The sequence below is a fragment of the Microcaecilia unicolor genome, chromosome 1 (genome assembly GCF_901765095.1).
Source record: "Microcaecilia unicolor chromosome 1, aMicUni1.1, whole genome shotgun sequence".
In the NCBI taxonomy this organism is placed as follows: Eukaryota; Metazoa; Chordata; class Amphibia; order Gymnophiona; family Siphonopidae; genus Microcaecilia; species Microcaecilia unicolor.
The window spans coordinates 183,515,657-183,540,234 of NC_044031.1; the positions used below are offsets into that span (position 1 = coordinate 183,515,657).

The 24,578-nt window shown below is 44.5% G+C and overlaps 1 protein-coding gene across 3 annotated transcripts in view; it reads left to right on the forward strand.

Annotated features, from left to right (window-relative positions):
* The window catches only part of L3MBTL2 (L3MBTL histone methyl-lysine binding protein 2), a 121,052-nt gene that overhangs the window by 69,176 nt on the left and 27,298 nt on the right, over positions 1–24,578 (forward strand). For all 3 annotated transcript variants that reach the window (XM_030203046.1, XM_030203028.1, XM_030203037.1), the window contains 4 exons: positions 6,501–6,648; positions 14,127–14,209; positions 23,359–23,605; positions 24,122–24,181. In XM_030203046.1, the coding sequence (XP_030058906.1) occupies positions 6,501–6,648; positions 14,127–14,209; positions 23,359–23,605; positions 24,122–24,181 (538 nt within the window). The remainder of the gene's footprint in view (positions 1–6,500; positions 6,649–14,126; positions 14,210–23,358; positions 23,606–24,121; positions 24,182–24,578) is intronic.

Sequence of the window (24,578 nt, forward strand, 5' to 3'; positions counted from 1 at the left end):
TTCTAATCTTGTGAGCTGTATTTATGAATACGCTAGAATATACTGTCATTCGTTTGTATGTCAGTTCTCATTCAAGAACACCAGTTGAGTTTGTTTCTTGCTTTATTAATTTCTTCCATGGTCTATCAATGCTATTTTCTTTTATTCCTACTTATCATGAGACTCGCTTCCTTCTCCTCTTCCTTACCCTTTGTCTTTCCAGAGTTCGTATGATTGGTTTTGGTTCTTTCTATTGGGTAGATCTTGAAAGGACCTCAGAGTATTCCAGTTTCTCTCTCTCTCTCTCTCATATTGATTTTTTTACTGGGGAGATTAATGATGTGCTTATTTGCAAAATCTCTTTTTTGACTGTTAGTCTTTTAGTCCCATCCTATTTTGGGGACACTTCTTTGCTACATCCCTCTTGTCTGGACTGGTCTGATAGGATGCTAAAGAAGGAAAAGTTATCTTACCTGATAACTTTCTTTCCTTTCCTATCAGACAAGAACTCCCTCTCTGGTTGATTAATTTTATTTTGCCTACAAGCTATATTTTTCAGGTAACGCTGATTCCACTTTTAAGTTTTCCTAACCTATTGTATGTCTCACATCTCCTGATTCAGTGAAACATCTGCATGTCAGTAGGGTATATGCTGCAGTGGTTAGTAAGGTTATGACCTGATTGAGACATTTGGTATCGAAGTTTCAATATTGGCATTCCAAGTGAGTTTTGAGCACCATTGCTTGGCCGTTCGAAATATTGAACATTCGGTGCTGCATGATACCTTTTAAGGGGTGAATCACTTGAGAACTATTTTCATACTCTGACTCTATCTGCTGGTGACAGACACAACCCACTTGCTGGGCTGGTCTGATAGGACTAAAGGAAAGAAAGTTATCGGGTAAGAAACAACTTTCCCATACTCAAACCAGCTCCCTGTCTAAGCCCATGCTCTGCTGAGAGCTTTATGGCTGGGCAGACAAAACAGGCAGCTTCCCTTCTCTCTCCTGTTAATTCAAAACTGCACACTTACTTACAATTTACAGAGGTAGGCGAATCACACAGGACTCCTAGTTCCTAAACCTTTCCTACCCAGTTCCTTTTAACACCCTATGAACCATATATGCTGAGAATACCTTCTCTTTGTTTCCCAGCTGTAGACTTTCCCCAGTTAGTTGGGCTTCTGGCTTCCAGCATTGCCTGTCTCTCCAATCCAGAAAGTTAACTGCTTTCACTCCTTTGAGAACAGCTGAAACTTTCCAAGCCCTGCTCCTGTGACTCCAATAAGCCAGCTGCACAGCTCCCCTGCTCACACTGTCTTACCAAACTCCTGGAAGGCAGTGGGTCCACACTTCAGCCAGCTAACAGGGACAACTGTTCACTGTCCCTACCCTCCTTGGAATCTGCCCACTGCCAGGCCTCTCTGCCTCTCACAGCTCTTTGGGGAAAATCCCTTTTTCTTTTGGCAAACTGTGGGTTGTGACTCCATCCCAGGGAAATCCTTTCTTCCCTCTTGTCCTTCCCTCTGGCTTCTAGAGAAACCAACCATTCTTTTCCTGTGGACCTATTTTTCCTACTGGATTGCTGCCTTTATTGGAGTATTCTCTCCAGCCACACCCTCTCTCTCCCTGTTGCTGGGAAAACCAAGGACCATGCATGCCGCTTTGATTAGGGAGCTGAGATACACTGGTGAGTTCCTTCCCCCATGGTTCAGCTTATGCTTGGGTTTATCCTGCCCTTTTTTAAGGTGAGTACAGGGGATTTCTTTTCTTCCCCCCCCCCCCCCCCCCCCGAGTTGGTACAAGCATAAACATTGTCTGTTTTCAGTGAGGAAAGTATGTAGGGTTCTTTTTCCCTTATTCACAGCCTTACTGTTTCCTCTTAAGATTTGGTTTAAAATGGGGTATTTTGGCACTCATGCTGCTTCTGCTGCAGCTGTTCAGCAGTGAGTTCCAGATCTTAACTATTCTTTGAGTGAACAGATATTTCCCCGTATTTGTTTTAAAAGCATTTTCATGTAATTTATTTGAGTGTCCCCTTGTCTTTGTACTTTTTGAAAGAGTGAAAAATCGATTCACTTTTACCTGTTCTACACCACTGAGAATTTTGTAGACCTCAATCATATCATAAGTACATAAGTAATGCCATACTGGGAAAAGACCAAGGGTCCATCGAGCCCAGCATCTTGTCCACGACGGCGGCCAATCCAGGCCAAGGGCACCTGGCAAGCTTCCCAAATGTACAAACATTCTATACATGTTATTCCTGGGATTTTGGATTTTTCCAAGTCCGTTTAGTAGCGGTTTATGGACTTGTCCTTTAGGAAACCGTCCAACCCCTTTTTAAACTCTGCTAAGCTAACCGCCTTCACCACATTTTCCGGCAATGAATTCCAGAGTTTAATTACACGTTGGGTGAAGAAAAATTTTCTCCGATTTGTTTTAAATTTACTACACTGTAGTTTAATCGCATGCCCCCTAGTCCTAGTATTTTTGGAAAGCGTGAACAGACGCTTCTCATCCACCTGTTCCACTCCACTCATTATTTTATATACCTCTATCATGTCTCCCCTCAGCCGTCTCTTCTCCAAGCTGAATAGCCCTAGCCTCCTTAGTCTTTCTTCATAGGGAAGTCGTCCCATCCCCGCTATCATTTTAGTCGCCCTTCGCGGCACCTTTTCCAATTCTACTATATCTTTCTTGAGATGCGGCGACCAGAATTGAACACAATACTCAAGGTGCGGTCGCACCATGGAGCGATACAACGGCATTATAACATCCTCACACCTGTTTTCCATACCTTTCCTAATAATACCCAACATTCTATTCGCTTTCCTAGCCGCAGCAGCACACTGAGCAGAAGGTTTCAGTGTGTTATCAACGACGACACCCAGATCCCTTTCTTGGTCCATAACTCCTAACGTGGAACCTTGCATGACGTAGCTATAATTCGGGTTCTTTTTTCCCACATGCATCACCTTGCACTTGCTCACATTAAACGTCATCTGCCATTTAGTCTCCCAGTCTCGTAAGGTCCTCTTGTAATTTTTCACAATCCTGTCGCGAGTTAACGACTTTGAATAACTTTGTGTCATCAGCAAATTTAATTACCTCGCTAGTTACTCCCATCTCTAAATCATTTATAAATATATTAAAAAGCAGCGGTCCTAGCACAGACCCCTGAGGAACCCCACTAACTACCCTTCTCCATTGTGAATACTGCCCATTTAACCCCACTCTCTGTTTCCTATCCTTCAACCAGTTTTTAATCCACAATAGGACATTTCCTCCTATCCCATGACCCTCCAATTTCCTCTGTAGCCTTTCATGAGGTACCTTGTCAAACGCCTTTTGAAAATCCAGATACACAATATCAACTGGCTCCCCTTTGTCCACATGTTTGTTTACTCCTTCAAAGAATTGAAGTAAATTGGTCAGGCAAGATTTCCCCACACAAAAGCCCTCAGTTGTCTGTTTTCCAAGCTGAAGAGCCCTAACCTCTTTAGCCTTTCCTCATACGAGAGGAGTTCCATCTCGTTTATTTATTTTATTTATTTATTGCATTTGTATCCCACATTTTCCCACTTCTTTGCAGGCTCAATGTGGCTTACAATATATCATGAATAGTGGAAGTAGATTAGAAAATAGACATTTAATATTCCAGAAAAGATCTTGGGTAACATAGTAGAAATATGAACAAGTAAATAATCTCTCTATATAAAACGCACCTCCAACGTTCTAATGAAGCCTCTGTTAGCCAACATTCTAAAGTGAAGGGGGTGAGATCGCATTGTGTCTGCCCCGCCCACGCGTCAAACGTGATGACGTCGAGGGCGGAGCAATGACACTCAACCAATCGCAACGCTCGGCAGCGAAGCGTCAGGGAAGGAGGCGGCGCTCTCGACGTCTAGCCTTCCCTTCGCTGTGTTCCGCCTTCTTCTGACGTCAAGGATGACGTCAAAAGAAGGCGGAACACAGCGAAGGGAAACCTAGACGTCGGGAGCGCCGCCTCCTTCCCTGACGCTTCGCTGCCGGAACCGGCACGGAGGTAAATTTAAAAACAAGAAAAAAAAAAAACAAAACAACCATGTTGGGGGGAGAGAAGAGGGTGGCCACTAAAGAACAACAATGGGAGCGGGAGGGCAGGGGAGAAACGACAGCATGGATGCGAAGGGGGAGGGGGGGGAGAAGAGGGCGGCCCAGGCTGGGACATGGGAGAGAGAGGAGCATGGATGCAAGGGGGGTCATGAAAGGGAGACAGGGGACTTGCTGCAAAAGGATGAATGGAGGCGGCAGGGGACAGAGGAGCATGGATGGGCATGGATTGGGATGGCAGGGCTCAGGAAGAGAAGGCAATTGCTGGAAAGTGATGAATGGAGGGGGCAGGGGACAGAGGAGCATGGATGGGCATGGATTGGGAGGGCAGGACTCAGGGAGAGAGGGAAATTGCTGGATAGGGATGAATAGAGGGGACAGATGGGCATGGATGGAAATGGATTGCAGGGCAGGCCTCAGGGAGAGAGGGCAATTGCTGGATAGGGAAAAATGGAGGGGCCAGGTGACAGATGAGCATGGATGGGCATGGATTCGAAGGGCAGGACTCAGGGAGACGGGAATTGCTGGATAAGAATGAATGGAGGGGACAGATGGCCATGGATGGATATGGATTGCAGGGCAGGCCTCAGGCAGAGAGGGGAAATGCTGGATAGGGAAAAATGGAGGGGCCAGGTGACAGATGAGCATGGATGGGCATGGATTGGAAGGGCAGGACTCAGGGAGAGGGGAATTGCTGGATAGGGATGAATGGAGGGCACAGATGGCCATGGATGCATATGGATTGCAGGGCAGGCCTCAGGCAGAGAGGGGAATTGCTGGATAGGGATGAATGGAGGGGCCAGGTGACAGAGGAGCATGGATTGGAAGGGCAGGACTCAGGGAGAGGGGAATTGCTGGATAGGGATGAATGGAGGAGACAGATGGCCATGGATGGATATGGATTGCAGGACAGGCCTCAGGCAGAGAGGGGAAATGCTGGATACGGAAAAATGGAGGGGCCAGGTGACAGATGAGCATGGATGGGCATGGATTGGAAGGGCAGGACTCAGGGAGAAGGGAATTGCTGGATAGGGATGAATGGAGGGGACAGATGGGCATGGATGGATATGGATTGCAGGGCAGGCCTCAGGCAGAGAGGGGAAATGCTGGATAGGGAAAAATGGAGGGGCCAGGTGACAGATGAGCATGGATGGGCATGGATTGGAAGGGCAGGACTCAGGGAGAGGGGAATTGCTGGATAGGGATGAATGGAGGGCACAGATGGGCATGGATGGATATGGATTGCAGGGCAGGCCTCAGGCAGAGAGGGAAAATGCTGGATAGGGATGAATGGAGGGGGCAGGGGACAGAGGAGCATGGATGGGCACACACACACACTCTCTATCACACTGTGTCTCACATACACACTTGCACACACTCTCATTCTCACACACACACTCTCTCACAAACACACTCTCTCTCACACACTCACACTTTCACTCTGACTCTCAAACAGTCACTCTCACATACACTCTCCCAAACATACACAATCCGAGGAAAACCTTGCTAGCGCCCGTTTCATTTGTGTCAGAAACGGGCCTTTTTTACTAGTAATAATATAAAACAGTTCTGAATATCTGTGGAAGGGATTCATGCATTTACATTGGTTGGTCTTTGTTGTTTATCATTTTGGTCGCTGTTCTTTGAACTTTTCTAATTCCACTATATCTTTTTTGAGATACGGTGACCTGAATTGAATGCAATACTCAAGGTGAGGTCACATACCATGGAACCATAGAGGTGTTATTATAATCTGTTTTGTCCAATAACCAATTCCTGATCCACAGAAAGACATTACTTCCTATCCCGTGACTTTTTAATTTTCCTCAGGAGTCTCTCATGAGGAACTTTGTCAAAAGCTTTCTGAAAATCCAGGTACACTACATCAACTGGCTCACCTTTATCCTCATGTTTATTTACACCTTCAAAGAAGTGAAGCAAATTGGTGATGGAAAACTTCCTTGGCTGAACCCATGCTGACTTTATCCCATTAAACCATATTTATTTATGTGTTCCATAATTTTATTCTTTATAATTGTTTCCACTATTTTTCCTGGCACTGGAAATTGCCAGTCTGTAATTTCCTGGATCATCCCGGAACCCTTTTTAAAAATTTGCGTTACATTGGCCATTCTCCAATCTTCAAGTACTATGGATGATTTTAATGACAGGTTACAGATCACTAAGAGCAGATCAGCAATTTCATGTTTGAGTTCTTTCAGCACCCTGGGATGTATACCATCCAGTCCAGTTGATTTATCACTCTTCAACTTGTTAATTTGGCTGAATACGTTTTCCAGGTTCACAGATTTTTCAGTTCCTCCTTATAGTCTACAAATTAATTAGGCACTTATGCATGTGTATCTTATGCATAGTCATTAAGCAGCAGACTCTGCCCTCAGTTCTTTTCTCTCCTCTTTATTCTAGGTCTTGTTAGATGGTTACCTCATGGTGAGCGTGGATGGAGCTTCTGCTGGGAGCAATTCTGATTGGTTCTGTTACCACGCCTCCTCCCATGCCATTTTCCCTGTTGGGTTCTGCAAGAAATATGACATTGAGCTGACACCTCCTAAAGGTGAGGATCTGAATCTCCCCTTTCTCACCTCTACCACACCTTTCTCATTCTCTGCTTTTCTTCTCCCCTCCTGTTCACAGTGTTTTTGTCTAATTGCAATTTTCATCTTTCCCCACTATTGGGAAGTTAGTTCCACCACTGTCTGAGTCTGAGCGTCCTCCTCTGGATCTTAATGGAGCTGTAAATAGAGAATGACACGGGGATGAGGTCCTGCGGTAAACCGTGGTGAAAAAAATTACCACATTTACTGCAGGTGCAGGAGAAAAACTTTTTACCACCCTGTGGGAGCAGTAAAAAGCCTTTCTCGTGTGATTAAAAAAAAAAAAAACACAATTACCGCTGGTCCAGCATCTCCTTCTTCCCTCCTACCCCACTGCGTCTTCCTACCTTATTGAACTACAAAGAAGATCCCCCATAGGTCTGCTTGAGGGTCTTCCCTTCTCTGTTGTCTGCTGCCATCTGATGTAACCTGTTTCCTGGATCAGGCCTGTGGGGGATCTTCTTTGTAGTGAAAATAAAATGCTGGACCCGTGCAGGAGAAGGCAGCGCTGGAGGGAGGGAGGGTGCACTGGAGCTGAAGGGAACAGAGACAGCTCTGGAGGAAAAGAGGGCTGGAACTGAATGGGACAGAGGCAGCGCTGGAGTGAGGGAAGGCTGGAGCTGAAGAGGACAAGCAGCACTGGAGAGAGAAATAGCTGGAGCAGAAGGGGATAGAGACATCACTGGAGGGAGGGAGAGCTGGAACTGAAGGGGACAGGCAGCGCTAGAGGGGAGAGAGGGCTGGAGCTGGAGGGGACAGAGGTCTATAAAATAATGAGTTTTAGTTGAATGGGTAGACATGAAGCCTCTGTTTACACTTTCCAAAAATTCTAGGACTAGGGAGCATTCGATGAAGCTACAAAGTAGTAACTTTAAAACGAATCGGAGAAATTTTCCTTCACTCAACGTGTAATTAAACTCTGGAATTCGTTGCCAGAGAATGTGGTAAAGGTGGTTAGATTAGCAGAGTTTTAAAAAGGTTTGGACGGCTTCCTAAAAGAAAAGTCCATAGACCATTATTAAATTGGACTTGTGGAAAATCCACTATTTCTGGGATAAGCAGTATAAAATGTTTTATCTTGCCAGGTACTTGTGGCTTGGATTGGTCACTGTTGGAAACAGGATGCTGGGCTTGATGGACCTTTAGTCTGTCCCAGTATGGTAATACTTATGTAGGCAGCACTGGAGGGAGGAAGGGAGGGCTAGAGCTGAATAGGACAGGCAGCATTGGAGAGAGAGGACTGGAGCTGAAGGGGACAGAGGCAGGGGGGAGGAAGGGTTGGAGCTGAAGGAGACAGAAGCAGTGCTGGAGGGAGGGTTGGAGCTGAAGGGAACAGGTGCTGGACTGGAGGGAGGGTGAGATACTGCATGCGGATGATAAATGGACACAGAGGAAGTAATGCCAGACGGGGGGGGGGGGGGGGGGGGGGGATGGACATAGGGCCAGTGCTACACATGGGGGAGAATAGGAACATAGAAGGGACATGCTGGACTTGGAGGGGCATAGGGACACAGTGAGAGGGGATAGGGACATACAGTGGGGGAAATAAGTATTTGATCCCTTGCTGATTTTGTAAGTTTGCCCACTGACAAAGACATGAGCAGCCCATAATTGAAGGGTAGGTTATTGGTAACAGTGAGAGATAGCACATCACAAATTAAATCCGGAAAATCACATTGTGGAAAGTATATGAATTTATTTGCATTCTGCAGAGGGAAATAAGTATTTAATCCCTCTGGCAAACAAGACCTAATACTTGGTGGCAAAACCCTTGTTGGCAAGCACAGCGGTCAGACGTCTTCTGTAGTTGATGATGAGGTTTGCACACATGTCAGGAGGAATTTTGGTCCACTCCTCTTTGCAGATCATCTCTAAATCATTAAGAGTTCTGGGCTGTCGCTTGGCAACTCGCAGCTTCAGCTCCCTCCATAAGTTTTCAATGGGATTAAGGTCTGGTGACTGGCTAGGCCACTCCATGACCCTAATGTGCTTCTTCCTGAGCCACTCCTTTGTTGCCTTGGCTGTATGTTTTGGGTCATTGTCGTGCTGGAAGACCCAGCCACGACCCATTTTTAAGGCCCTGGCGGAGGGAAGGAGGTTGTCACTCAGAATTGTACGATACATGGCCCCATCCATTCTCCCATTGATGCGGTGAAGTAGTCCTGTGCCCTTAGCAGAGAAACACCCCCAAAACATAACATTTCCACCTCCATGCTTGACAGTGGGGACGGTGTTCTTTGGGTCATAGGCAGCATTTCTCTTCCTCCAAACACGGCGAGTTGAGTTCATGCCAAAGAGCTCAATTTTTGTCTCATCTGACCACAGCACCTTCTCCCAATCACTCTCGGCATCATCCAGGTGTTCACTGGCAAACTTCAGACGGGCCGTCACATGTGCCTTCCGGAGCAGGGGGACCTTGCGGGCACTGCAGGATTGCAATCCGTTATGTCGTAATGTGTTACCAATGGTTTTCGTGGTGACAGTGGTCCCAGCTGCCTTGAGATCATTGACAAGTTCTCCCCTTGTAGTTGTAGGCTGATTTCTAACCTTCCTCATGATCAAGGATACCCCACGAGGTGAGATTTTGCGTGGAGCCCCAGATCTTTGTCGATTGACAGTCATTTTGTACTTCTTCCATTTTCTTACTATGGCACCAACAGTTGTCTCCTTCTCGCCCAGCGTCTTACTGATGGTTTTGTAGCCCATTCCAGCCTTGTGCAGGTGTATGATCTTGTCCCTGACATCCTTAGACAGCTCCTTGCTCTTGGCCATTTTGTAGAGGTTAGAGTCTGACTGATTCACTGAGTCTGTGGACAGGTGTCTTTCATACAGGTGACCATTGCCGACAGCTGTCTGTCATGCAGGTAACGAGTTGATTTGGAGCATCTACCTGGTCTGTAGGGGCCAGATCTCTTACTGGTTGGTGGGGGATCAAATACTTATTTCCCTCTGCAGAATGCAAATAAATTCATATACTTTCCACAATGTGATTTTCCGGATTTAATTTGTGATGTGCTATCTCTTACTGTTACCAATAACCTACCCTTCAATTATGGGCTGCTCATGTCTTTGTCAGTGGGCAAACTTACAAAATCAGCAAGGGATCAAATACTTATTTCCCCCACTGTACAGTGGTGATGATGAATGCAGAGAGATGGACACAGGGAAGTATAGGGGACACAGAGAAGGGAGATGCTGTACATGGGGAAAGATAGATACACAGAGATGGAAGATGAATGGTGAGCATAAAGAGAAAAGAAATGTCAGATGGGCATGAGACCCTGGCAAGTGAGTTGAGAAGACAGAGGGGAAAAATAAAATGACCAGACAACAAAAGATAGAGAAAAATTTTATTTTCTATTTTGTGATTAGAATGTCAGATTTGAAATTTGTATCCTGCCAGAGCTGATGTTAGACGTGGCTAGGGTCCATGGCAGAAACACAAAGGAATCCTGTTTAGAAAGGATGGATCCACAGAAGCTTAGTGGAGAATAGGTGGCAACATTGGTAATTAGGTGGTAACACTGGTAATTGGGAAGCAAAGCCAGTGCTGGGCAGACTTCTACGGTCTGTGCCCTGATTGTGGCTGAATAGATTTGGATGGGCTGGAGTGTAGCTTTTCAGGGGTTTCAATGTTAACTTCAGAAAGTTTAGAACAAGGACAGTGCTGAACAGACTTCTTCGGTCTATGCTCTGAAAATGGCAGACATTCCAAGATCAGGTATTCATATGAAGTATCACATACCATATGTAATGAGTTTATTTTGTTGGGCAGACTGGAAGGACCGTACAGGTCTTTATCTGCCATCATCTACTAGGTATGTTATGTTATCTTCATAATGTGAAATTTTAACTTTGTTTTAGAATATGAAATATATGTATATTTATTTTAAGGTTTTTGAGTTGGTGATATGGAACTGGAAAAGTTAGCATTTATGTCTTAAAATTTTAGGCATTGTCTTAAGTGAGTTATTGACAAATGCTTGCTTAACAGGTTCCACTGACTAGGAGAATGCCAGAATGTACAAATAAAGTCATTTTACTGCAGACCTCTTTATCTATATTGACAAAGAAAGGACTTTTGGTAAGGGAAGTTAAAGAACTTCTGAAACTGACCAGTTGTTTGTGATGGCTTCTTTTGGAAAAGTAAATCATGCTCTGTGTTTAACTAAAGTGAACAGGTTATAAATGTTAGTCTGTTATTAAAAATAATTGAGAAATGCTATGTGATAGGCTTTTTTTCATTGTGCAATGCCCCTTATACTTTAGAATTTAAGCATATTTGCTTAAAAGTTCTGCATTCTAAAAAGATGTCTTTATGATTCTGTGGAATTCTGTGTGGATGGATTAATTAAGCAGGAGAAAGTAGAGGCTACTACTACTATTTAGCATTTCTATAAGCGCTACAAGGCCTACGCAGCGCTGCACAAACAGAAAAAAGACAGTCCCTTCTCAAAGAGCTTACAATCTAGTAGACAAAAAATAAAGTAATCAAATCAATTAATGTGTACAGGTAGGTGGAGGCGAGTGGTTACAAGTGGTTACGAGTCAAAAGCAATGTTAAAGAGGTGGGCTTTCAGTCTAGATTTAAAGGTGGCCAAGGATGGGGGCAAGACTTAGGGGCTCAGGAAGTTTATTCCAGGCGTAGGGTGCAGCGAGACAGAAGGCACGAAGTCTGGAGTTGGCAGTAGTGGAGAAGGGAACAGATAATAGCATTACATTGGAAAAAGACTGTGGGGCCTTCAACCCAAGACTGGTATATAAAATTGAGGGTTCTTTCTGCATTAGAACAATTAATGGACAAAAGGCAAGGGAAATATAAACCCGAAGCAAGAGAGTGGACTCAATTGAAAATTCTCCTGGGGGATGATACGAGATGATGGTGGGAGGGAGGGTTGGGGGGAGGAGGGGGGGAAATAAAAATATAACAGTGTATTTGATGGTTTAGAGTTTGTGTAAACGGTTGTGATATGCCAGCGGGGCCTTTGGCTTCGTGGCGAAGTGGTTGTGACTTTCTTTGTTGGTTGATTTTCAATAAATATTATAAATTTCAAAAAAAAAAAAAGTGCACGGGAAGGGGTGTAGGGAAGGACGAGTGTGGAGAGATACTGGGGAGCAGTAGATTGAGTACATTTATAGGTTAGTAGAAGAAGTTTGAACAGGATGCGAAAACGGATAGGGAGCCAGTGAATCGACTTGAGGAGAGGGGTAGTATGAGTAAAGCGACCCTGGCGGAAGACGAGACGGGCAGCAGAGTTTTGAACGGATTGGAGAGGGGAGAGGTGACTAAGTGGGAGGCCAGCAAAAAGCAGATTGCAGTAGTCTAAACGAGAGGTGACAAGGGTGTGGATGAGGGTTTTGGTAGAGTGCTCGGAAAGAAAGGGGCGGATTTTACGGATGTTGTAAAGAAAGAAACGACAGGTCTTGGCGATCTGCTGGATATGAGCAGAGAAGGAGAGAAAAGAGTCAAAGATGACCCCAAGGTTTCGAGCTGAGGAGACAGGGAGAATGAGAGAGCCATCAACAGAAATAGAAAACGGGGGGAGTGGGGAGGTGGGTTTGGGGGGAAAAATGAGAAGCTCGGTTTTGGTCATGTTTAATTTCAGGTGGCATTGAGACATCCAGACAGCAATGTCAGACAAGCACGCTGAAACTTTGGTTTGGATGCAAGGTGAGATATCAGGGGTAGAAAGGTAGATTTGGGAATCATCAGCATAGAGATGGTAGGAAAAGCCATGGGATGAGATTAATGAACCAAGGGAAGAAGTGTAGATAGAAAAGAGGAGGGGACCAAGAACAGAACCCTGAGGTACGCCGACAGGCAGAGGGATAGAAGTAGAAGAGGATCCACCAGAGTGAACACTAAAGGTGCGGAGGGAGAGGTAGGAAGAGAGCCAGGAAAGGATAGAGCCCTGGAATCCAAGTGAGGACAGGGTATCGAGAAGTATGCTGTGATCGACAGTGTCAAAAGCAGCGGAAAGATCAAGAAGAATGAGGATGGAATATTGACCTCTGGATTTAGCCAGTAATAGGTCATTGGAGACTTTAGTAAGCGCAGTTTCGGTTGAGTGGCGAGGGCAAAAACCAGATTATAGTGGGTCAAGAATAGCATATGAGGAGAGAAAATCTGCATCAATAAATTAGCTTTTAATTACATCTCCAATGTTGGATTCATCGTTTGATCAGCCTCTACTTTCGCCTGCTTGGTTTTCCTGGCATAGAGGGTTTTTTTCCCTGTTTGTATTCTGACTGGATGGATTAATTACCTCATATGTGGTTGAGGCTATAAATGAGAGTATTTGGATTGTTAAACTTCAGGGGGACTTGGAAGAGAGACTTCTCTCCCAGTCTTCCCATCTCTTTGCCAACAAGACATATTATGCGGCTCTAATAAAAGATCAGTTTTTCTGATCTCTTATGGTACAATGAATTTTATTTCTCAAAATTTATATACATTCCACAGTGACCTTTGATCCCTTGCAGGAGGCTTTAAAAGCTTTCCTTCATTCATGGTATGGCAGATTAACTGCTTTCACTTGTACAGAGGAAGTGCTGTTACTCTTTAGGAGTGTTTGCTGTTCTATGAGTATTTTGACTGCATTTTAGAGCGTTTGTGTTTTATCCTTCTTTGAGGGTTTTTTTGTTTGTTTGTTTGTTTTTAAGGATTTGGGGTTTTATGTTTTGATATTTAGGCTGTTTTGGATTGAATTCAGCTTTTAGGGGAAAATTTGTCCCAATCCTCTTTTAGGTCTGTTCTTTTTTTGATTATCTCTATGCTGCTGTCTTTCTCACATATGTTTGAAACAATAGTTAATATTTAATGAAACACTGTTCACTCGGCTCATACACCATTTGTACACATTTTAATGTTATTTTATGCTTGTCTTTTAGTATGTTATGATTTTGATTCTATGATATTTATTCTGAAATTACAATTAGTTATTGCATGTTATGCTTTTAATTGTTCTTAAAGCATGTTATTAGTGATACTTTTGTGTTTTATGTGGTGATTTTAATGTCTTATCTGATTTGTATGTATTGAAATTGATTTTATTATTTGCATCATAGTTCTAACCCCTGATACAGCTTTAGGGTGAAACATGGCCACATTGAGTGCTTGATTTAATAAATTACACACTTCTATACTGGTTGGTCTGCTTCGTGTTCTGTTGATTACCGTGGTTCTTTGCCTATGCTATAACCATTAGGCTACTCCTCCACATTCCCTTCTGTAGATGCTCAACTGCTCAGAAAGGCTGCGTCCTCCTTTAATGATATATTCCCTTACAAATGGGGAAGCCTTTTGTTTTTTTTTGTTTTCTTTTGCCAGCTGGACAACTTACCATTTTTATTTGAAGCTTCTGCCAGGCACTGAGCCCCTGTCTGCCACCCTCCTTCTCTGGAAGACTGTCTTACTGAAGTTCCCTTTCTTCTTTAGGGTATGAAAATAAGGTCTTTAGTTGGGAAGCTTATCTGGCAAAGACCAAGTCAAAGGCAGCACCTGCAAGACTCTTCGACACAGTGAGTACCAAGCCTTCACCTCATGTATTTTTGCCACTCCCAGAAAGAAAGTAGTTGCAAGCAGGGGCGTATCTGGAATCCGGCGGTAGGGGGGGCCAGAGCCAGAGAGGGGGGGCACATTTTTGCCTCCCCCCCGCCGCCGCCTCTCTCCACCCCCTCCCCGCCGTCAACCCTCCCCCGCTGCTTACTTTTGCTGGCGGGGTCCGACCCGCAATCTCCATATTTCGGCTTCCTCCGTGGCCATGTGCTTCCAGGAAGTAACGCTGCAGCGCTGATTCGTTGAATCTAGTTCGGCGTCTGACGGGACGTCAGACGCCGAACTAGATTCAACGAATCAGCGCTGCAGCGTTACTTCCTGGAAGCACATGGCCACGGAGGAAGCCGAAATATGGAGATTGCGGGTCGGACCCCGCCAGCAAAAGTAAGCAGCGGGGGAGGGTTGACGGCGGGGAGGGGGGCCAGGGCCCCTGTGGCCCCACGCAGATACGCCCCTGGTTGCAAGTGATTCACCCCTTAAGAGTATTGTGCAGCATAGAATACTTCTGTCTCCAAGCGAATGGTGGATGGACTGTGCAGCTCCTCCTTGGTGCTTTGCAGTCAGCTTCTGACCTGATTGATATCAGGGTGTCAGTTGAGCAAGGGGGCTATTTGTGGATAGACTGTGCTCATTTTTCTTGATGAAGATTATATTTGAGCTAGGTTTACACTCTGTGATGCTGAGTCTCTCCCCTCTCAGCTAGATTAATACTCAGTGGTGCTAGGTTCAACACCTCCCCCACTCATACACACTTCACTCCTTTCTTGTGCTGCAGCTCTTGAGTTGATGAGGTTAAAGGTTTTAAACTGCCTTCTGTGTGTGAGGGACTACTGCCTGGCGAGTATGCAATATTTATTTTATGCTCCCTGCTACAAGTTGAGGTAAGTTTTGCTATTTTGGGTTACAGCCATTGTCGAGCAGCAGAAACCTTTCCCCTTTGAGCCCTGTATGCTGGCAGTTCTAAATGCCTTCTTTGAGGCACACCTTTTGTGTTCTGTCTCTTAAATCAAATGAAACTTTGTCAGGACCTTGGCTTGCTCCTCAGAATGATTTAGGAAAAAAAAGTCCCCTATATTTCCTGTCCTGGATACATCTATGGTTTATTAAAAAAAAAAAAAAAAAGCCAGTTCTTCTGGACGAGTCAATTATATTTCTTAACAGATACAGTTCAGCTGTCTTTCGTAACTGAACTGTTCCATTGTATTTTAGACTGTTCAACTGTACTTAATAGCTGTTCCATTCAGCTATGTTTAAACTAAAGTCAGTAATGGTTTGCCTCTGCATAGCTTATTTTTCTTCTTCAAACTATGTCTGCTATTGGTTGAGCTACTCCAAACTAGATGGGCTCAATGTATTTCATTCTGATTTAGTCATCTGGTTTGGAAAGTTGAGTATGTTAATTCTATTGCTCAGCTCCACAAGCAGTACATCCACAGATGTTAGTTTTTCTTCTAAATTCTTAGCTGAGGTCAGCTGCAGTCAAACAGTTTGGTACTTAGTGATGCTTCAGATCTGGATCAGCTGCCTAACTGCACAGTTCTTCCATTCAGCTGTGGTATGTGTCTGCAACAGCCAGATGTAGTGCATACTTGTTACAACATACTCCTGTGTTGCACAGCTGCAGTATCCTTCCATGCTTCACAGGTGTTTCATTCTCCAGTATTGCACAGTTGCAGCAACCTCCTGTGTTGCACACTTGCAGCTGAAAAGACTGGGGTTTTTTGCACTTTCAGCAGTTAGCTACATGTCATAGCTACCCAAAGCAGCTATGGCACTGTTTTAATTACTAGCTGTGTAGCACAACTCTACTGATGGCCTGTGTGGTGCAGCTACAGCAGCTGTCTATAGGGCAACAGCTGCCTGTCTGGCACAGATGCAGATACCATATGTATGGCATTACATGCAACATCCACAGGTATGGCTTCAGCTGCAGCAACTACCTATGCCACTCTACCACAGCCACTTGAAGGACACCAACTTCTACAACAAGCCTCTGCAACCACCTATATAGCGCCAGTTATTGAACCTGCCTCTTTGGCATCAGCTACCGCAGCCACCTGTATAGCATTAGCTGCTGCAGCTACCAATATAGCACCACTGCCAAGACCACCTGTATGGCACCAGCCATTGTATCTGCCTGTCTGGTGCCGGTTATCGCAGTCATCTATATAGCACCTCCTATAGTGGCAGCCTATATGTCACCAGCTATGGCAGCTGCATCTATAGCTCTAGCTGCCACAGCTACCTGTATGAAATCTGCGGCTGCATTCGCCCATGGGGCATGGCTACTCCAGCAGGCTGTTTTGCATAGTTTCGGCAGCTGACTAGATGCTTCTCCTACTCTGGACAACTGTTTAGCTCAGCTTCGCTGGTTACCCATTTTTCTCAAGTTGCACAGACCCGTTGATTGGTGTGATTCTAAAGTCCAGCTGTCTTGTGCAGCTAACTCCATTGCATAAGAGGCATTGGCCAGTGACATTGTGCAACTTCAGGAAGTCTCTGATATTGTGGAACATCGTTTTCTTCTCAGCCTAATAGGCTGCCATCCTTGGTTATCCTGACTGTGTGTCTCATATTATCATGTATTTGTTGAGGCTTTATGCTCTCTTCTTGCTGTTATTAAGATGGACTTGGGAAAATCCACTACATATTTCTGAGATAGTCTGCGTAAAATCTGTTTTACTGTTCTGGGATCTTGCCAGGTACTTGTGACCTGGATTTGCCACTGTTGGAAACAGGACACTGGGCTTGATGGACCTTCAGTGTGTCCCAGTATAGCAATGCTTATGTTCTTATTCTAACATTTAGCTTTTCGTGTGTGAATAGGGCATTCTGTGGCACTAAATCAGTCAGTAGCCATTTTATTCAGACCTTATTGGCCACCTTTCTCTGCTCTGAACTAAGGGTGTTTTCTTCAGTTTACTTCTAGACTTTCTGCTGATTTGTCACAGGTGGGGACAGGGAAAAAACTGTTGTTTTTCAGCTCCTGGTAACTTAATTCTTATGCTCATTATCTGAATTTTCAGCACCTCCGGGACTTTCATTGGAGATACAATATTTCCTTCATGAGTTTTGCTTAGTCTTAGGTTGTTGCCTTCAAAAAGCCCATTCATGAAAAACTCCAGTTGGAATCCTTCTCTTTGATCTTCATTCTCTCTATTGGATACCGTTGGATTTGTTTCTAAAGCTATTCTAAAGCTATTAATGGTATGTTTATTGGCAGAGTTCTTTCTCTTGTTTTGTCCCAAACGTTTAGTCCTATCCTATTTTGGGACACTGCTTTTCTACATCCCACTTATTCTGGACTAGTCTAGTATGGATGTAAAGGAAGGAGAAATTATGTCTGTCTTGATAATTTTCTTTCTTTTACTCTTACCAGACCAGTCCAGAAGCCCACCCTGGTTGATTTGATTTAATTTTGTATACGTGCTTATGTTTATATTTTTTTCAGATACCATTGCTTCTACTTTTAAGTTTCCCTTACCTACTATATGTCACATGTCTCCTGACTCTGTGAAATACTTATATGTCAAAGTCTATGCCTCACTGGTTGGTAAGGATATAGTCTAAATACCACATTTGATTTCGAGTTTTCGATATTGACCGACAGAAGGGTAACGAGCACCATTGCCTGGCTATCTGAAATACTAATAGCATCGTTTCTACTACTACCAATTAAAGGACATGATCCAGTCGTGAAGGCTCCTGATGCTTTTTGTTTTGTATTGTTTGCTTTGTACTTTGCATCCCTCTCTGTTTGCTCAGTATTTCAAATACAGCCATTCTGTGCTGCATGATACCCTTAAGGCAGGCTTGTACAACCTTTTTTTTATCGGGGGTCACATTTAATATTTCATAACATTCGGAGGGTCAAGAAGTGTGTGTGTGTGCTCGAGCACACTTATGCTCTCTTTTTCTCACCCATGCCCCCCTACCTTCACCCATTCTCTCACACTCGTACACCCTGCCTTTGCCCATTCTCTCCCTCTCTCATATATACCCCCCCGCTTTTACTCATTCTCATTCTCTCTATATCATATATGTACCTCCCCACCTCCCCCCTGCACAGACAGGGCCCAACTTAGAATTAGCAGCACTGAAAAGAACTCTTCAAAACAGCACCAGGTGACTTCTTAAAAAATTTATTAGATTTTTAAAAAATTATTATTGTCGATGTACACAAAAAAAAAGCAAAGTGCTGACCACACAAATAATGAAAATTTGAAATTAGTTTAAAATAAATAACTACTTTTACAATTGCTTTAACACTAATGCAGGCTTGTCTCTCATATGTCCCCCCCCCCCCCCCCCCTTTCTTCACCCATTGTCTTTCTGTCTTCACTGTATGGAATAGGAAAAAAGCTAAATAAAAGAACAGTGCTTTGTTTTTTGGACTCCTCGTGCCTCACTTGGCTTGAGCTGCAAATTCCTCTAACCCACTATCTTTCTGCCTCCACTTTATGGAATAGGAAAAAAGCTAAATAAAAAGAACAGTGCTCTGTTTTTTGGACTCCTCGTGCCTCACTTGGCTTCAGCTGCAAATTCCTCTAGCAGGATTCCTGCTTCCTCTTGCAACTCTTCTAACCATGAATTTAAGCCACAAGACGCCGGAAGTTCGGACTGGTCTCGGGTTATCCATTCTCACAAGACTTGAAACTAAGGGACCAACTTGAACTTCTGGTGCTGAATCATGGCAGGAAATCAGGGATGCAACTGGAGGAATCTGTGTTTCCACCGAGTTTCTGCAGGCCAGAAAAATGATGTTGGCGGACCAGGTTTTAGTCCATGGGCCGCAGGTTGGACAAGCCTGCCTTTAGGGGTGAATCACTTAGAACTACTTTTTTTCTCCTTCCACTGGTTGAGGGACACAGTCCACTTGTTCTGGACTGGTCTGGTAGGACAAGAGGAAAGAAATTTTTCAGGTAGGATTATAATTTCTCCTTAACTAAATGTGGCACTTATTACTCCTGCTGGAATTCAGGCATATACCACAGCTTGAATGGAAGAAAATGCCCCTCCAGATAAATAGTTTTTTCAAAGCCCTTTTATCTCCCTTGTATCCTTTACTCCTGGGGAGAATATGTAAATATCCTCTCTGTAGCTCTCCTGCACCACAGTGTAGCAAGTAGTATAAGTATGTATCAAAGAAGACTTGTCACTTACAGTCTCTCTGGTTAGATGAATTGGGAGATTCCTGGGTTCTGAGACTCCAGTGCTGTGCTTTAGGTACCTTGATCATAGTGAGAAGTATGATGGTTCTCAGGAGGCTTGTAGCTGTAAGTGATTCTTGTTGCCTGAGCCTCAGGAGGTGTTCCTGGCATTTGTATAGGAGATCCTGCTGGAAATACATTACTATGCCCCAGGGTCGTAGCCACGGGTGGGTGTGGCCTAACCATTTTGGGCTCAGGTCCACCCAACTGCTGTGCACTCTTGCCAATGTCGGAGCAAGCTAGGCTGCTGCGTCTGCCTTTCCCTCTGCAGCTGCTCCTGTTCAAAGGGTTGCCGGCAGCATGTAAGAGTCGCTGCCGCTGCTTCTGGCTGACCTGGAAACCTTTCCTCTACTGTGTCTTTCCCCCAACTATGATTTAATTTCCTGGAAGGAACACGGCAGAGGGAAGGATTCTGGGTCAGCTGGCAGCAGTGCAGCAATTCTTACATGCTACTGGCAACCCTTTGAAAGGTGCTGAGATGCTTCCAATACTGCGGGGAGGTGGAGTTGGAGAGAGGGAAAATTGTTGGGCATGGGAGTGGAGGGGAGAGAGAAAAGGAGAGATGCTGCACAGTGGAGTATAGGAGAGAGGGAAAATTGTTGGGCATGGGAGTGGAGGAGAGAGATAGATGCTACATGGGTGAGTAGAAGAAAGGTATCATTGTTGGACATGGGGGAGAGATGCTGCAAGGAGGGAGGAGAGAGGGATAATTGATGTAGGGTAATGTGGGGAGGGAAGGAGAGATGCTACACAGGAGAGGGGTGAAGGACAAGAGAAGATGAAGAGCAGGGACTGTCTCTTCATGTTCAAGTGTACAGCGCTGCGTACGTCTAGTAGCGCTTTAGAAATGATAAGTAGTAGTAGTAGTAGAAATGCTGGACCTGGGAGGGAGAGATGCTGCATAGGGGAGAGAGGGATGAGGGAGAAATGTTAGACATGGTGGTGGAGGGGATGGAGAGATGCTGCGGGGGGGGGGGGGGGGGGGGGGAGAGATGTTAGATTTGTGATGCAAGGAGGAGAGAGAGAGATGGTGGACAATGGGAGAGAGGGAAGAGGAAAAAGAGAAGGAACGATGTTCAACATGAGAGTGGAAGCGAGGGAAGGAGAGAGACTGCACAGGAGGGGGGAAGAAGGAGGGCGATGTTGGATCCAGAGATAGAAGGTAGCGAGGAAGAAATGATGGATTATGGGTGGGAGGGACGAGAGGGAGAAATGCTGGCCCCCGGGGGAGGGACAAGAGGAAAGAAAAGGGACAGGAGGACGCTGGAAGGGGGTGGAGGGTGAGGAGAGGAGAAAGGGGGAGCAGATGCTGGGCTTAGAAGGGTTGGAAGGAGGGAGACACTGGGATGGTAGAACCATGTGGGAGAGGCCGAGGGGGGTGGTAAGGAAATGAACGCGAGGAGGATAGTGATTACAGGGGGTAGAAGTATGATAATGGGGAGTACATTGAAGATGGGAGGGAATGGAAGTCTGGGGAAAGAGTGAGGTGGGGAATAGGAGAATTAGTGGGTGAAAGAAGGAGATGGAAATCTGATATCTGAAAAGTGAAAAGAAGCAAAGGGGTTAGAAAGAGGGTGAACTTTGAGTGGACAGAGAGCAGGAAAAAGTAAAAATGGAAAGATCAAAATGTCAAAGGCAAGTGTAGCGAGGAAATGGAATGAGAGTGGAGAAGACAAACAGCAGCTGTTTGAAGGAGAATTAACCAAAAGACAGGAAAGTGGAAAAGAGAAAATGGAACTAACATGATTGAAAAATAAAATGACCAGACAACAAAGGTAGAAAAGGGATTTTATTTTGAATTTATTAACTGAAATATGTTAGCTTGAGAAATGTGTGTAGGTGATGTCATTTTATTGTGTTCAGTAGAAATAGAAAATTTCTCCACTGTTGTAGTACATGCTGAGGTTCCAAGTTTAATTTTTGTGTATATATTTTTATTTCTAATTTGTGATCTGTTGTTTTGTATTTGCTGAGAGTCTGTCAGTGTGATTGTAATGATAGGTGGAAAGATTGGAGGGGAGGCAGGGAAGAGAAGGAATGGGGGGGGGGGGGGGGGCTTCTTTATTTTCTGCCCTGACCCTAGCATGTCTAACACTAGACCTGACCACCAGCTACAGCAAGGGTCAGGTCTAGTGTTAGACATGCTAGGGTCAGGGCAGAAAATAAAGAAGCCCCCCCCCCCCCATTCCTTCTCTTCCCTGCCTCCCCTGAGGACCTCCTCTGAAGGCAACCCAAACTCCCTTCTACTGAACATGGCAGATGGTGGCAACATCCTTGGGCCATGCAAGGGGCGCCAGCATCGGTGGCTCAAGGAGTTGCTGCTGCTGCCTGCCAAGCTTCGTAAAAGGAAGTTCTGGCTGTCTTCAGAGAAAGTTTTCAGCTGACAGAGCTTGGGGATCCTCATGAGCTAAAATATATTTAAATTGGGAGGTGCTGGGGGAGGGATGGAGAGTGGGGAGGAGGAAGGGGTGGGGCACAGAAAATTTTGTGCCCACCCACTTAGGCCTCAGGTCCACCCAAAATTGGCTGTCTGGCTACGCCACTGCTACACCCAGCTTCTCAGAGTGAGTGCAACAGGTTCCCTGTTTCCACTAATCCTCTTCAGAGCACAGAGATTAAGTAGTTACAATCACTGCAAGTGCTTCTAGACTTCTCCTTACATACAGTCCTGACTAGGAGAGCTCGAATGTCTGTCTCTCCTATAACTTCTTGGGCTTAGGTGGCTAGGGCCTTTGGGCTGGATGTGCTTTTCCCCTTACATGTAAGTCATTTGGCAGGGGAGGCAAAAAGCCAAAGATGGTGATTTGCATTCTGCTCAGGGTTTTATACTCCTGGGCAATTCCTTCCAAAATCAATCCTCTCTCCTGATATAACTCTGAATACTAGCGCTGTCCAATTCACTCAAAAATGTTTCAATTCGCTCATATGAATTGTTTTTTTCAGTTTGATTTGGTTAGATTCAGCTTAACTGAAATATAGAGGCTCATAGCCTCAGACCTATGCTAATGTTATAACAGCCAGAGTAACACAAATAAGCAGCAGCAATTGAACATTTTAAACATTCAAGAAAGCATTTGTGATGACAGGTTAAACTGCATCAGCTTCTACTTCTCTAAAATGTCTACATTAGCTCTACAATTTATTGTTCAGTATTAAAATTAAGTTCTAAACATACCCCACCACCACCACAAAAAAGGGTCCTGCATGAATAAATAGGACATGATATTGAATCCAAATACATGTTTTCATAAAACAGTGATCCTAAAGCTAACATATTGACAGAGGAGACCAAGAACCAAAAACACCACCAGCTCAGTTCCTTGAGCCTGTGGGATAAAGGGCCAGAAAGTCAGTAATCTTAGGGCACAGAGGAAATTTAAAAATATTCCTGCCATAAAGCTGCATTTTAAGCTGTTTTAGGCGTGCTTTAGCGCATGACACAACTTAGTAAAAGGGCTCCATAGTTTGCAAAGATACTGCAGGTAACACTTCTTTATTGACTTAATCCAGGTTTATTGGAAGGCCAGTCTCTAATGTGTTTCCACATTAACAAGGTAAAAATCTCCAGAAAGTTATGAATGGAGGCCAGCTTCTTTACTGGCCTTCACTTCTACCTGAATTAAAATACCTTGACTGTTCTGATTTTGTCTTTGTTTTATTCTGTATCGAGCGAAGGAAACTTGACTATCTTCATACACTTGATTGACTATGATTTTTTTCTAGTATTTTACCCATAGAAATGCATGACCGACACTCTGATTAAACTTAGAAAGCTTTTGCCAAGGTAGAGTAAACAAAGATGGAGGAACAAGAAAAAAAAATAGGACATGTTGAAAATATGTTTAGGTTAAATCATTGTTCCTACTCTTTCCCCTTTGGTTTATGCTCCTCTGTGACCCCAGGACTGCCCAAACCATGGCTTTGAGGCTGGTATGAAATTGGAAGCCGTGGACCTAATGGAGCCACGCCTTATTTGTGTGGCCACTGTGACATGTGTGGTGCAGCGCCTCCTGCGAATCCATTTTGATGGTTGGGATGATGAATATGATCAGTGGGTTGACTGTGAATCCCCCGATATCTATCCTGTGGGCTGGTGTGAGCTTACTGGCTACCAGCTCCAACCACCAGTGGCAATGTTGAATGAAACAGGTACGCTTTCTTTGGAAGGGAAATGGGGGAGAAGCTGTCTTCTCACAGGTTGCATGTTCTTCCAGCTGATCTTTGATCTGTAAATGTGCATTCTGATAGTGGTGGCAGGGAAGCAAAATGGAGTAGATGCCAGCCAGTCTGATAAGCTAGAACCATTTTATGTCAAAAGCGATGGTTGTGAGGCCATTACCAAGCAGTACACACCTATCTCTGAAGTGCTTGTGCTTATTATAAAACCATCTCTGTGCATACTCAAACTCTCCAGCAGAGAATAGTGTGGAACTATTGCACTGAAGACAGTACGGAGAATTCTATATTTTACATTTGATACAGAAGTACCATCAGCCAGCTAATCTGGGTCCAAAATGAGTGATTCAGTGATGTAAAAGCATTTGGATCTGTCCTTACAGAGACTGAGAGAACATGGTGTTTTCTGTGGAAGTAGTCTCCTATCACACATATTATGCATGTGACAGATATTAATTTTTTTTTTTCTGTTTCTTTTTATGGGAAAAGAATCCATAACCCCTGTGAAGACAAAAGAAGTCAAAAAGAAGACAAAGAAATATGGGAAGAGTAAGTGCTGGCACATTTAAGTGCCATCCCCACCCCCCCCCCCCCCTTGCCACTCTCTTCCATAGTATCCTGTTGCCCTCCTTCCTTTTAATTGCCCTGTATGTACCCCCTCCTTGCACATAATTTTCTTCTATCTCTACCACTCTGATCAAGTCTCCCTGTGTATCAGCACTGTGCACACGACCCTTTCTTTTATCCTCTGCTTTATACACCTCTGTCCTTTGCCTTTCTGGTCACTTGTTTGTGTCTCTTCATGTTCTTCCATATCCCCACATATCTTCTAAATGATAATTTTGTTCATGTCTTGATTCTCAGATGTTTCTGGGCTGGAAGGGCAACAGCTTCCAAAAGTCAACAAGTGTAAGAGATAAGGAAACAGTCCTTTATAGAAAGGGTA